The sequence below is a fragment of the Strix uralensis genome, chromosome 16 (assembly GCF_047716275.1).
Source record: "Strix uralensis isolate ZFMK-TIS-50842 chromosome 16, bStrUra1, whole genome shotgun sequence".
Classification (NCBI taxonomy): domain Eukaryota; kingdom Metazoa; phylum Chordata; class Aves; order Strigiformes; family Strigidae; genus Strix; species Strix uralensis.
Genome location: NC_133987.1, coordinates 16,255,466 through 16,270,288, shown reverse-complemented (window position 1 = coordinate 16,270,288; position 14,823 = coordinate 16,255,466). Strand labels below are relative to the sequence as shown.

Below are 14,823 nucleotides of genomic sequence, written 5' to 3'. Positions count from 1 at the left end.
TTAAATATTTTGAAAACTCTAGCATTTTCTTCCTCAGATTATGTTTAACTACTTTGTATCCATAACGCTAATTGCATGTTTTATCCCAGTAGCGATGACAGATAATATAAATGAGCTAGCAATCCACAAAATTTATAACCTAATGCATTTTAATAATTCTTCAGTCGCTTAAGCTAAACAAATTATAACAATCATGAGACTGCTAAAATATTTGTTTTGCAAGGAAAATGGTGGGAATTAACAGTACAATGAGACACTCAGGTCCTAAAAAAAAAAACAACACATAAAAAAATTGTCACCTACCTTCTGTCTTCTAAAGACTCAAAAATGAATCACAAAAATTCCCAAAGAACATGATTTATATCCATTTCTATTTAGGGAAGCATATAAGTACATGCCCTTTGCGGTTTCCTTTCCATCCTGTTTATAAGTCAAGACGTTTTGCTGAACTTTAATGTAGGAGGCAGAAATGTCAAATCTCTACACCCTTAAATTAGGAAATTCAAAATATCTCAAGGGAATTAGGAATTCACACCTAAATCAATGGGAACCAGGCACAGGATTTATACGTACAGTTCCAGTATGAAATTTAACCAAAACACAATGGATGAAGCCTTTGTGAGAAAAACTATTTCATCACAGGGAAATAAATCTACTTAACTCTCTATGAGGCAGTTGCATTGCAAAAATAGTTTAATTGTCAAATTATGGTATATAATCGCATTCACAGCAGAGTCTGTGCTGGTTTACGTTAGCTCACACAGTGTCGTTCATATCTATGCCCTAAGTGCACCATGAAGTTGGCCATCTGGAATGGGGACATTTCCAGCCAGCTCAGTACTTCAGTCAAACAGCAAATGTGCCAAGTAACACAATGAATTTCAGAAGTGGAAAATGCATCCGACCGTCTGCCTATTCCAACCCGCAAGAAGAAATGAAATGTGACTGAGGCCCCATTGCTTTTGGGTGTTCAGGACTATACCAGGGGCACACCTGCCCTTCAAAATCCCTCGCTACAGGATTCCGGGAGGAGGCAGGTCTGCTGGGTCCTGAAGCACTTCCCTCTGCAAGCCACCCCCTGTGTTTGCATCACTGTCACACAGACCAACAGGAACACGAGTTGCCACCACAATGTGAGTTCATCTGATCCTACCAAAAATACAACAACTGTTTTGATGCTGTTTAAAGAGAAATTGTGGTACTCTTTCATACTTCAACTGGAGTAACTGCCATTTTATTGTTCTGAGGGGAATATAACCGGTCATATTTTTAAAACAGCTGAATTCAGAGAAATGCTAATTTCTTTTGACATTTGTATCTGTATGGAAGTGTTACGTGTTGAGCAAATCTCTGAAGTTAGGTCCAAAATCTTCTATCTGTTGCCTTCCATGGAATTATCTTAATATTCACTTCTTGTATCCTTATTTTTAAAAAAATTATTAAAAATTAAAACCTTGCCTTGGGTCTTAGGGGCATCCCTACTTCTCTGTCCAAAGAGGTCTACTGCTGCAGTCCCAGGCTGTCGCAGTGACTTCATCTGGGCTTTATATGGTGCACAAATCACATGTCTGTTGCTGGTCAACCCTGCTACCACCAGTACAATGAGTAACCCACAGTGTCAGAAAGCACAATGAAAAAAAAAAAAGTACAAGAGAATGATACCAATGTCAAGAAGAGTGGTAGAATAGCAAAAGGCAAAAAAGCTCTGAAAATCCTCACTGGTGGGCTGAGAATGGCACATGAGGAAGAGCAGTAATTAGAAAGAATCTGTAGGTCACTCCTTTTGTTTGGGAAATGTTTGTGTTGTGTTTGTCTGTTCTAATTAATAAATGGTTAGCACAGCCGTTGGATTTGCTCTGCTGCTGATGCTGAACTCACAAGTGAACTCACAAGTTCCCATGTTTATTTGGTATTTTGATTTTAAAATAGTTATACAGTTGAAGATTACATGTTATACTTCTATCATTCTGCTACAGTTTTGAATTATCAAAACACTTTTTCATTTAAGTGGAGGGAAAGAATTTAGTTCTACACAATTAAAGCGAGTAGTCAAAATATGGGAGGATTTTTGTATTTGTATTAGAAGCCTTTTAGATTGTGCAGAACTAATTATAGCATTGTTATTAAGAATATGAATGGTATTAATTATTTACACAATGTTTTGTATCTTCATATATTATTTAGTTCTTTCAACATCCTTATGCAATATCTAGTATCCCTTTTTTACAGGGTGAAGGGTTGGAATGACACAGAAAAATTGTAGAATAAGAAAAACTAAAATATGAGCACGTTCACGTCGCAATAAAGAGAATTTATGAAATTGCATCCATATGTAGGTGTCCTGCAGGATCAGCATTTATGTCACTTATGGAAGTCAGATCTAGTATTAGATCCAGTCCATATCTGTTTTGAATACCTTTTAAACTTCAAATGCTTAGGGAAAAAACAGCAGGTTATAACAACTACACATGCTCGCTGTATTTCAGAACATTATAAAGAGGTCTGCTTATGTGCAAACCCAAACGTTAAGTCCTTATTCAACACTGACTGTTAAAGTGGCTTATCTATGACAAGAAAGTGAAATATGTGAGTTGAGAAAAGCATGCCAAATCCTGGTTTCACCTGTGAAGGTCATTATAAATGCTGTAGAATATGAAAAAGTTTATATGTAAAATATGAAAAATAGAATATGAAAAGTTCAGTTTCTGCTCTCAGTAGGAGACAATGGTGATATACAAATAAACCATTTCACAGTGAAATAGTTTACCAACCTGGATAGCTTCAAAATTCAATTACCTCCAGTGTTTTGCAGCACTCATTTTCCGTGTGCTACTTCATGATCATTATAGCTACTGATGAAATCAACTAAACGTGGCATCCTCTGACCAAATCCAAGCATCTAGATTTGAAGTAGAAGGGGTCTGTGTTTGAATTAGCATACTTACCTACCTAGTATTGGTATCCCTGATACAGAAATTCTTTATGCAGCATCTTCTAAATTTAATGACAAAATATTTGAACACTAAAACACATTAACTTGCAGGTGAACCTACAAACCTCCAATATGGAACAGTAGTGAACAGTAACTCTACATACTCTTAGCAGAGACCAGAAACAATTTTCATAGTCAGTCTATCAAAGACTAACAGGTCCACAAAAATAAAATAGTGGTAAATTCACATGTAGGATGGAAACACACTGCCTCTACTGTGAAAATATTATCACTACAGTGAAAAATTACTATCTTATTCTTTCCATCTGCAGCCTAAAACTTCCTACTTGTACTCAATCAATCTCAAGGGAACTCTTTGCCATTCAGAAGCTTTTTCTTATCTCCTCAGACTCCAAGCCATCACTGCTTGGAAAAGGGTAGCCAGAAGACAACAGGGAGTTGAAATACTGCATGGGTCTGCCAGGTTTCCAAAATTATATTTTGACAGAGTGGGAGACGAGTAGAAGAGAATCGTTTCCATTGTCCTAATTTCTTGAAAGAAAACAGTTTAGAAATTGGGCTTTTTACTATTCGAAACATAAAACCACCATTTGAAACAGCTTGTAAACAGAAATAAAGATGTTTTAATAGAGACATTGCACTTATAGCTCTGGACTTGCTATCTAGAAATACATGCTAATTTATCAGAATAGGTAGAGATAAATTTGAGGTGAAAGAATTTCAACTACTCCATTCTATTATTTTGTTTTGTTTTGATTACCGATTCATAGAAATTGAATTTTTAACTTTCTTTTCTCTGAAACAGAATGGAAACATTTTTAAGATTTCAAAACTTTGTGTCGGTCAGGATAACCAATTCCCCTAGCTCCTGGAAACAAGACTACTGCCCCAGAGAGCTCAGCTGAAAGCACAGCTCATTAACAGTACACAGCCAGAGACAAGTTCCTACTGCATTAAGAAGAATCTCACGTATTTGAGTTGGTGTGGCAGGCCCAGCCATCCTGAATTTAAAATTAAGCCAATATAAGATAAAACATTTATACTTGGTGTAGCCACTTCCTAATGACAGGAAATTTAGCTGTAGATAAATCAGGGCAGTTTGCTCAGTCCTACCTGCACCCCTTTCCTCACCTATTCTTTTCCTCTTTCCTGGAAGATTAAAAATATTTAAGATCCCCATCAATCCCAATTTTGGTGTAACACAAAGTCATCTTCATGTTCAACCATTTGCTGTTTCAAAACCTCACGTGGTGAGGAATTGTTTCCTTAGCACCTTTAGGCACACGTAGCACATGGGAAAACTATAGCTATTTTTATAAAATATGTTCTGTAAAGTCTCTTTTTCATTTAGGCAACATGACTTTTTTAGAATGACAGCCATTTAATAGAGCATTAAAAAATGTACAGGAAGAACATTTGGACTTCTGGATTATGCAACCTAAAAGATGAAACTACTGAATAGTTCAAAGACAGGTCTGAAAATTTGATTTATGCTCCAACCTTAAACCCAATTAACTACATTTAGTTACGGTCTATAGCAAGTCAAGCAATGGAGAAGAGAATAGCATGCTTAGAGTGCAAAGAGCACAAAAGTGTGTCTAGAAAGAGAGCTCTCCTGCTTAGACTTCCTAAGAATCCAATTAGTAGAGAAAGTAAGAATCTCCTACTAGTAGAGAAATTAAAAGTGAAAATGAGCTTACTCTCAGCAGATACAATGGAATATCTGTGTTGCTAGATTCAAAAATGGAGGGGGAAGGTAAAATGGCATTAAGAAAGATTTTAAAGTAATAAACACAGTAGTGTGTATTTGTAAACCAAACATTTTTTAAAAAGAAAATTCTAGCTGAGGATAATGCTCAAAAAATGCAGACATGCTCTATTACAGAACTGTCAAAAATCGCATGCAAATACATTTACTCTAGAAATGACACAAAATATCCAGAGATATATGATAAAATTCTGTCATTCCTAGTCAGACTGATAACAATGTGGGCTCAATCCCAGAGAAATACAGAAGATGGCCCTCACTTGAAAAGAGGGCAATAGTACAATTTTTGGGAAAGATCTTCGCCCAATTATAAAAAAATCCTTATTTATGGCCAAAAAAACAGGACTCGCATAAAAAATACAGTCTCAATAGCAAATCAAATCTTTGATTCACTATTGTATGTGCAAACTCAGCTTCAAGTACAGACTTGCAGTGGTACGCGTACCACCATATTTCTTTTGAACGTGTACATTCTTCCCTATTTTCTCCATCTTCAAATGCAGTCTGGAGTATTCCCTTTGGTTTAATCTCTACAGGATACAGGAAGGAAAACAGAAAATAGCTGAGAGCACAGAAGAGCTTGTTTGATGTCAGACCGAATTAGCAATCATAGGATCCTCATCTCATCCACCATTGTCTGAAGCACCTTACAAACTCACTGTATTACATACATCGTTTGACCACCTCATTTATTTGACCGCCTATTTATTTTTTGAAGATTGCGGCTGAGGAGGGCGATAATGAAGTATTTGGTGTGTTTCTGTGTAACAGCTAGATAAATATAGCTAGCCTAAGACAGTCAACTTGCAAAGTTACACATTTCTGTACCTCACAGAGACCCCTCTCCCACTGCACTCTAAAGCAGTCTCTAAATAATACAAGGATGACTGACATAATCCTAACCACACAGCCTCACAGAGACCATCAAATCCAAGAAAAAGAGCAAGGCCAGATCCTGAGCAGAGAAGGAAAAGAACAGAGCATGTTCTCCCTTGCGTGCCAATGCTGGCATGAAAAGAAAGTCTGTCACACCAGCATATCTCACAGAAAACAAACAAATAACTCGGTCCTATCACCCTCTTCCCAGCAGATGGGAAATGTACGCAATACACAGTCATCATCCTTTTGTAAGGAAAAATGTTACATGACAACATGGATACTAAATGCACTCCCAGGACTACTCGACCAAACCTTTGAAAAGAGAAAAATTCGCAGGGATATTCTTTCTACATTAAACACATATTGCAAACTTACTTTTTGAGTTGTCTCACTTTTGTGAAGAAAATAAAGCTGAGCCAATGCAAAATCTAATTCACCTTGATTTAAAGACAAACTATTTATCAATTTTATTTCATCACACTTTTCCACTTACAAGGAAGAGCTACTCTGGCAAGTTTTAAGTCAATAACTAGAAAGCATAAATTGAGTTTGTTGGGCTAGCAAAACCAGGCAGCTGCAGAATAAAACACCAGAGCAAAATTCTTCCTCCAGAAGCAGCATCTGTTGTATACCTTCTGCTGTAAACCTTCGTGTCGCTTCGTGCTTCTGAAGGTCCATATTTCACAATGACACTCTAAATTTAAATGACAAAATATGATGTGAGCACTTTCATGTCTTATTAATAGGGAGTGTTTTACAGTCCTGTGTGCTTTGAAGACGTCCATTTAAAGACTCTGAAGTTTTCAAAATTTGCTGCAGAATCCCATACGGGGTATGCAAATGTATCGCTCTTCCCTCACGGCTGCTCCTTATGCTGACAGGAAGGCACCAATGCTGTGACCAGCAGGGCTCAAAGGCAAACACAGTATCCAGAGAGATTATAAACAAACAGAATGAGAAAGAAAAGCTACCACCTCCTGTAGCCTCATTTTTCAATACAGAATTAGTAATTAGCACTCACCAAATCCTCAGTGACTGGTATAGTTTTGGTACTGGGAAATGTCCCAAGTAACTCCATGTAGCGCAGGAGTTCAAACCCATGCCAGGGAAGCCATTTAAATGTTGATTATGTCATTAGAAAGAAAGAGAGCTAAAAAAATTGACAGCCCTTTCCTCCACCTCCCAGCTATGGAAGACTTTTTGTCACCTCTGCACTCAGTGAAGATCTTACAGCTCTCCAGAAACATCCAGATATCCATACCTTTACCTCCAGAGAGGAAGAGCTGCCCAGAAAGTCTTCCTACTCTTTAATCTCCTCTCTAATATTAGCTGTAAAGAACAGGAGCAAAGCACACTCTACCACTGCTTTCCATGGTAGCCGCAATTCCTGGGAATACAGGATTTAAGAAATGCTGTATAATAATTGGTGTAATTCAAACAATTCAGTATAGTAAAGGCCTTTAGGCTAAGTAAAGGAAACGCATTTAGGCTAAGTAAAAGCTCACTGGTACAGAAACAATACACAATTTTCACTCGACAGTAAGTGTCAGGATAGGCATATTTACAGGAAGACTAAATACACTAAGCAACAAGGATAGAACAAAGAAAATGACAACCCAACAGATGTTAAAGAGCATGCTGTTTCTGCTATGGGCAAAGATAATATACCATGCTAGGCCACAGAGCTACTGACAAAAGATATACCAGCAAATGGATGATTAGATCGTGCAATTTCATCTGTTCTAGTTAAAATATATGCATTTCTTCATAACTTTTAGGGAATGTCTATCATGAGGCATAAGGATCCTTCCACTGTCATAACCCTTGCTCTGAAATCAACAGAGATTTTGTAAGAAACTACCCTGTACCATCTCAGTGACCTTTTATTATCACAGTATTCTGACAAAAAGTTCTGTCAGAAATCTGATCAAGTGTTAGGTTTTTGTCCAGTGAAGTTTCAGCTACACCATTAGATATGATAGCTGTCTTTTCTTGGCTACATGATGGCGGAGTTAGTAGCCAGATGGAGCTCTCTGTGAAGACCTTGGTTCATTTATTCCAGGCAGGAATCACACACCCTCTGCCCACTCATTCCTACTTAGATACAAATGTGTACAGCCTCACACAGAGCTTGTAAATCTGGCATATGCTACATAATCAGAGCAAAATCAAGTTCTACATTAAATCCTGCATTAATAGAAATTTAAAGATGATTCATTACATTTAGAATAAACCTGGATATAAGTAATGGTTCTCGCAGTGGCATTTAACTAGCAATTGTGGTACACAGTACCTGCTACTCTTGCTTCTTGTAAAAATTCATTGGCTACAAAAATGCAGGACACTTATATCTCACAAATTCACCCAGAATATAGTCCACCATGATAATTTTAGCTGTATCTCTCTGGGAGCAGCAGTAAAAATTGTTTTTACCCTGGAATTCATCTTTACACATGGAATACACTCATCTTTAAATGCTATACAGTCCTCCCTACCTTACTTAATGTATATGATATGCACAGCTAATTAAACCACCTAATTTTGCCACTGCTAATTATATACTATTTTAATATTGGATTGATTGGTTTTATTTCCACATTAAAAAACCTAAAAATAAGAAAGACTAACAGACTGTGACGTTCACAATTCAGTGAAGTTAATGGGCCGGGTGAGACACCCAGGTCACACCTCACTGAGATAAGCTTAATGGGGGAGTTGCAGCTGGTACTGCTGGACCTCCGAGGATTTTTTAGCCCTAGCACAGTGCTCCTGCAGTGCTTTGATGATATTTGGGCAACACTGTTAACTCCGGCAAATTTATCAAGTTTCACTGAAACAAGCACATTAAGCTTGTCTTCTTAAAAATCTCTTGCCTGAGAACAGCAGCCCCTTTGCCTGTCAGCATTAGCACCAAGAATATGAATGTTGATGTCAGAAGTTTGAGCAGCTGCTATAGGATCTGTCAAAATATCTTGCTGGATGCCTGATGAACATGCCCAGAAGTGATTTTCAGTCTTCAAACCATTATCATCCAACCAGCTTTTTTCAGAATCTGATATGGGACAAATCCCTCAATCAACCCCATTTACATGTGAAGTTACCACTTCAAAGTTTTGATACTGAATAATTTGAAAAGGAAAAGGAACTTATTTTCCTAGAGGTAAGATGTACGCTCTTCAACTATGGTTGAATGGATTTTCTATAACCTCAAGCCTCAAGTCAAGTATATCAATTTGGAGACCAAGGAAAAATTGTATTTAAGAAAAAGCCGATTATTACACTAAAACTAAAGAGAATTGAGTTTTAATATTAAATCTTGTATTTTCAGGAGAATATTAGGTAAAAAAATCTTCATATAAACCACAATTACTCTTTCTTACATAAAGTAGCTACTCGCAATCTCTATGTACATTAGTTACATTACAAGGATTAGCAGGCTGATGCATTGTGAGTTTTTCCATGAGTAAATCATTTAATTAGATTCTAGGACTTGATGTTTTACATATAAGATTGAGGATGTTTAAGAAGACTTCAATAAAACAATTCTGTGATACTCATTGCAATACTGTAATTGGAAGTAAAAGCATGCGCCTGGCTGGAAACTGAGAGCAGGAAATGTTAGTTCTCAGATGAGTAACTTTGACAGTTTTGAAATTGAGCAAAACAGCGCAGGAAGAAAGGAACAAGGAGACAGAAATTGGCTAAGAGATACGGGGTGAGAAATGCAACTTGGAAAGAATGTCAAGACGACACTGGAGAGATGTTCAAATAAACCAGGGGGTGGGCAAGGGACTTCTCATGTCTCTAAGTCAGAGGAACTGTCCTATTACTTCTGAAGAGCACAGTGACGCTCTGCTGATATAAATGCGGGGTGCTCCGAGATAGCCGAGAGCTACATCCAGCTTGCCAGGAAAATTGATTAGTCAGTTTACTTGTCTTCATCCACAGAGGCAGGGATCAGCTTGTGGTCAGAAGAATAATTCTGGTGGTGACAGCCCGTTCTTGGCCGCAGTTCACTTCTCCCCTCTGACATAATTAAACCTGGCCCCCTTCCCACAGTCCTACGCCAGAGCAGCAGACACGGAAGCCGCAGCTAGGGGCAGGCTGTCTCTGCCCAACTCCTCTGACCTGCTACCAAAAGGGCTCTAAAGCAAAGGGGCAGCTAGGAGCAGATGTATAATTTTTTTTCTGGGCGGGAGCCTTCCTTCAGTCACTCTTTTATTCCTCCTAGGAGTCCCTCAAACATGACAATAAGCAGGAAGGGATTTATCAGATGGAAAATTGTGCTCAGACAACGTAAGCATCGGCCTACTGAGAGTCTTGTAGCCCAGCGCAGCAGGTGGGGCGTGCGCTGCTGCTGTACAACATGCACAGTTAGATACAGCAAACCCTGCACTAAATCTTCCATTCTCTGATAGGGCAGACGCTTGAAGGTTAAAACAGGCTCAAGTTATTTCTTGGAAATAATGCCAGTTCATATATCGGGCATTTCTTAGCTGCTGTTAGCTCATTTTTCAAAAACATCAAACCTATCTCCCCTTGTCCTTTGAATGGTCTCTTTAAAGAAGTTTCAAGGTACAAAATGTATTAAATCATTATACCATAAGCATTGTTGGCTGCCTCTCTTAACCATTTTCTCCCTTTGGTGCCTCATACTAATATTCCCCAAGTAGTATAATATTCTTTTCCAGAACATTATATATATGCAATGCAGACTGCTGAAGAATTTTAAAATAGGGTAAGAAATTTTCATAATGGTTACTGAGCAAAAGATTCCTTCAAAGATTCTGATTGACACATTTGGTTAGGATTAAATTCATCCAGAGAATTAAATTTGCATCAAATGAACATAAAGAATTACATAGCATAATCTAGGACTACTCTCTGTGTTTTTGCATGACTAGCATATTTACTGAGATGTCCTTCAGTAATTCTTATTTTGTCATTATTATTCAACATCATGAAGAGTCTTGTGGTTTTATAAACTGGAGTTTTAAGTTGATTTTATGGGATCCTAAAACTATAAGAAAAAGAGTTTATAGATTTCAGCAGCAATTTAGATAATGCAGCATCATGTTTTATGAATTTAAAATACAACTGGTGGATGATAAAGATGTATTTTTTCCTACAGTCTCATATCATAAACATTTTCTAAGGTCCCCTGTTTTTAAAACATGGGACCACAGATAGCCTGAAAAACTCAGAGCCGAAACAATAACAAGCTGAGGTGTGAGTTTTAAAGAAAAAAATGCTCATGATAAAGTCTTTTCTTTTATTACTCGTATCTGTGATTATCTCTGATATTAAGACACTTTTCCTTCTAGCCTATATAGAGATTTACGGAGATCACTTGCCTACCAGGAGAACACAAGTCAAGATTCTGAAATTTTTAGGCAAATGTTATAGGGACTATCTGTCAATTCAACAGGAATTTCACATTCAAAAAAAAAAAAGTGTACTTTACTGTAAAATCTGCCAAAGAATACAAATCCAAGCAAATAAAAGGACTGGAGGCAATCCCAAGCACAAACACAGGCTGGGCGAGGAGTGGATTGAGAGCAGCCCCAAGAAGGAGGACTTGGGGGTGTTACTGGATGGAAAACTGACTGTGAGCCAGCAATGTGCGCTCGCAGCCCAGAAAGCCAACTGTGTCCTGGGCTGCATCAAGAGCAGTGTGGCCAGCAGGGTGAGGGAGGGGATTCTCCCCCTCTACTCTGCTCTCCTGAGACCTCCCCCTGCAGTGCTGTGTCCAGCTCTGGGGGCACCAACATAAGGACACAGACCTGCTCGAGCAGGGCCAGAGGAGGCCATGAAGATGCTTGGGGGGCTGGAGCACCTCCCCTGTGAGAACAGGCTGAGAGAGTTGGGGGTCTTCAGCCTGGAGAATAGAAGGCTCTAGGGAGACCTTATAGTGGCCTCCCAGTACTTGAAGGGGCTACAGGAAAGGTGGGGAGGGACTCTTGATCAGGGAGTGTAGGGATAGGACCAGGGGTAATGGTTTTAAACTGAAAGAGGGTAGATTTAGATTAGATATAGGGAAGAAATTCTTTACTGTGAGGGTGGTGAGACACTGGCACAGGTTGCCCAGAGAAGCTGTGGCTGCCCCCTCCCTGGCAGTGTTCAAGGCCAGGTTGGACGGGGCTTTGAGCAACCTGGGCTAGTGGAAGGTGTCCCTGCCCATGGCAGGGGGTTGGGACTAGATGATCTTTAAGGTCCCTTCTAACCCAAACCATCCTATGATTCTATGAGTTGTCAAGATATACAAATCTATCCAAATTTAGGTAGTTAGGCCCAAGTTTCTGGACATTTTTCAGTCATCCATTTTATTTTACTAAATTGTAATAATAAATGCAAGCGTGTTTCACAGAAATCTTCTGAAATGCACATGGCTTATCTTCACTGATACGTTGCTTTCCCTTAGACCGACTCAGAATAAGGTAAAATTATCTTTTCTGAACTGTTGTGACAAACCTGCTACAGTAGAATATCATCATTGACATTCATGACATTAATCTGTCTATTTGACATTAATAGGGTTCTACCAAGTCTCTCCTATCTCCTCTCACGTCTCTTACCCAGAGGTCATGCTCACCTTTTCCCATTCACGATCGTTGTTCAGTACTATCACCACCAGCCTGGGGTGTGCCTGATAACCATCTGCTGTGAAGGACAAATCTTTACCTTCCCAAGTCACATTCATCATAAACCTAGAAGGCAAGGAAAAAAAGTTCATTGAAAAATTAATGAGCTGTCCAGCAGTTAATGAGCAAGCTAGTTCAGTCATCAGAACCACTGATGAAATACATGCACCGAATCCTGCTATTGCTGTGAAAAGCCTAGGTTTGCAGCATGGGGACTCAGCATTTCAAGGCAGTCCATAGCAGAAGACAAAGGAAAATACTGTTTACATATGATTTTTAATGCAGACATAATTTTTAAAGCAGCTTCCACATTATGTATGACCTGTACACTCCATGAATAATCTTTCTGGCACATTGCACAAGCTCTCCAGTTTTTCAGGATCATTTTAAACATGTCTACATCAGCTCTGTATGTAACATTATACTATTATCTCACTAGACTAATACATAGAGTAAGTGCATCTCCTCTGGCTTCACCTGCCTATACCTCCAGGAGTCCTGTCAGCCCTTTCCGACACTGTAGCTACACATGGTGTCTTTGTGACACTTGGATAAATTCCACTAATGCCCTCAGCCAAAACCAGACATGAAAACTTTGAGGAAGTTGATAACATTTCAGTTCAGTAATTTCAAAAAGAAAAAAGATACATAAACTTTTCTTGTATTTAGGTTAATTTTCAATGGTTTTCAAAAGATACATAAATTAATTAGCACTTTGAAGAGAAAAAAAATATTAAAGGGACTCAGAATAAAATGTACAGGAGGATTTTTAAATTTTTGTTGAAAATGTCAGTTCAATCCCAAATTTCCTGCCTTTAGACTTAGCAGTTTGAGCATTGAATCAATAAAACTGTTTATTTACCACAGGCTCTTTGTTCAGCTACAAAAGAAAAGACTTACTTAACCAAAAATTTTGTACAAATTTATGACAACGGAAGGAAATTACTCAGTGCTACAACAAGAGGTACCTCTCCTAAGATGTGCTACAGTACTCTTTCTTGCTTTCTCTGTTGTCCTGTATTGCCACGCTAACATGCATGTTCTAAGGACAGAATACTGCTTCTAAGTAATCCTGTCATTAGCAATGATTACATCACCTCTACTGAGTCATTGCTCTGACCTGGGCTGTGCCCTCAAGGGACACTTGTGAACTCGGTGAATAACACCACAGGTGGCTTCATGAACACCAGCCACGGGCCAGAAGTGCTCCACAGCCAGACACTGCCGAGGACCTGATCTACCCTGGGGTAAGGATCTCATTACTCTACTCATCACCTTAAAGACATCCTTCAACTCTGTAGATTCCTACAGCTTTTCTAGCCATAGATTTGCCCCTAAAGGTCTTAAATTCCTTACTGAGTTTATACAAATTATAGTATAGTCTACTTAGTTCTTCCATTTCCTGATTAATATGCATAGTTTTTAATTTCTAATTATTGCTTTCCATTCATCACTGAACCATGTACCCTCCTCTCCAAAGCACTGTCCTTTCATTGATTCAGAAATGCCAGCATTCTGGCCATCTAACAAAATTTACTTTCCTCAAAAATAATTTTCTCTCAAAATTTTCCACAGACTTATAGCATAAATCCATGTTTACGTTTGCTCCAGTTCCACATAGCTTCAGTGTTTCTCAGTGAGAACAGATTGTTTCCACCGCTCCAGGGTCAGAAAGAGTGATGAGAAATTGCAGTTTTTATTTAAAGCACAAATACAGGGAACTTACTGCCAAGAATCTGAACTACCACAGCACACAGGTCAAGCTCCCCGGACTGTGATATTGAAAAAAATCTATCATTTTATACATTATCTGAAATTCTGTCACCTATGAAAATCAGGCATGAAAGGGAAGAGAGTAAAAGGCTGGTATTGGCATTGGTGTTCTTTGGTCATGTTGAAAAACATCAAAACTCTGTCTTGACTGTCAATGTGAGCCTGACAGGGCTATCCTGCGGGTGAGAGGTAAAACTGCAATTCAGAATCTCGGAGATCCCACGACACAACCAGAAGATAATGTGCCCTCCCACCTCACATCCATGGTCTGAAGTTAATTGCACTGAACTGCACTGAATTCTCAGCATATTTCATTGAAAGAAATTCAGTCCAAGTTTTCACCTAGGTGCTCTCCCTTCTGGAATTCAACTCAACACCAATATTATTCAATCCTGTAGACTGATATGTTTTGAAGGGTGTTAAAAGTACTTTAACTGTTCTTCGTACATCTCTCTGTAATATTTTATCCACAAGAAACTGATACTGCTTTACATGTTTCTTTGTTTCATTGTTTTTGTAGCAGTAGTAGTAGCATGGTCTCCTGGTGAATCTGACATAGGCAAAATTCTTCAGCTCCACACTCAAAGGAGAAGGCTTTGAATTGACACGGCTGCCCAAAAATCCCAATAGAAGCAGCACACTAAATAAAACTATATAGACCCAGAAGAAATAATGGCATTGTATCATATCAGTTAATAATTAAATGTGCACTGCCCTAAACAGCCATATTAACATCATTCAGCACTGGTTTGACAGCAATTTGTAAATTCACCCATCGTAATAACTCATATTTTGTGGCAGACTTTCGG

At 38.5% G+C, this 14,823-nt stretch overlaps 1 protein-coding gene across 2 annotated transcripts in view; it reads right to left on the bottom strand.

Annotated features, from left to right (window-relative positions):
• The window catches only part of GRIN2A (glutamate ionotropic receptor NMDA type subunit 2A), a 192,419-nt gene that overhangs the window by 63,035 nt on the left and 114,561 nt on the right, over positions 1–14,823 (bottom strand). For both annotated transcript variants that reach the window (XM_074885901.1, XM_074885902.1), the window contains exon 5: positions 12,193–12,307. In XM_074885901.1, coding sequence (XP_074742002.1) covers positions 12,193–12,307 — 115 coding nt within the window. The remainder of the gene's footprint in view (positions 1–12,192; positions 12,308–14,823) is intronic.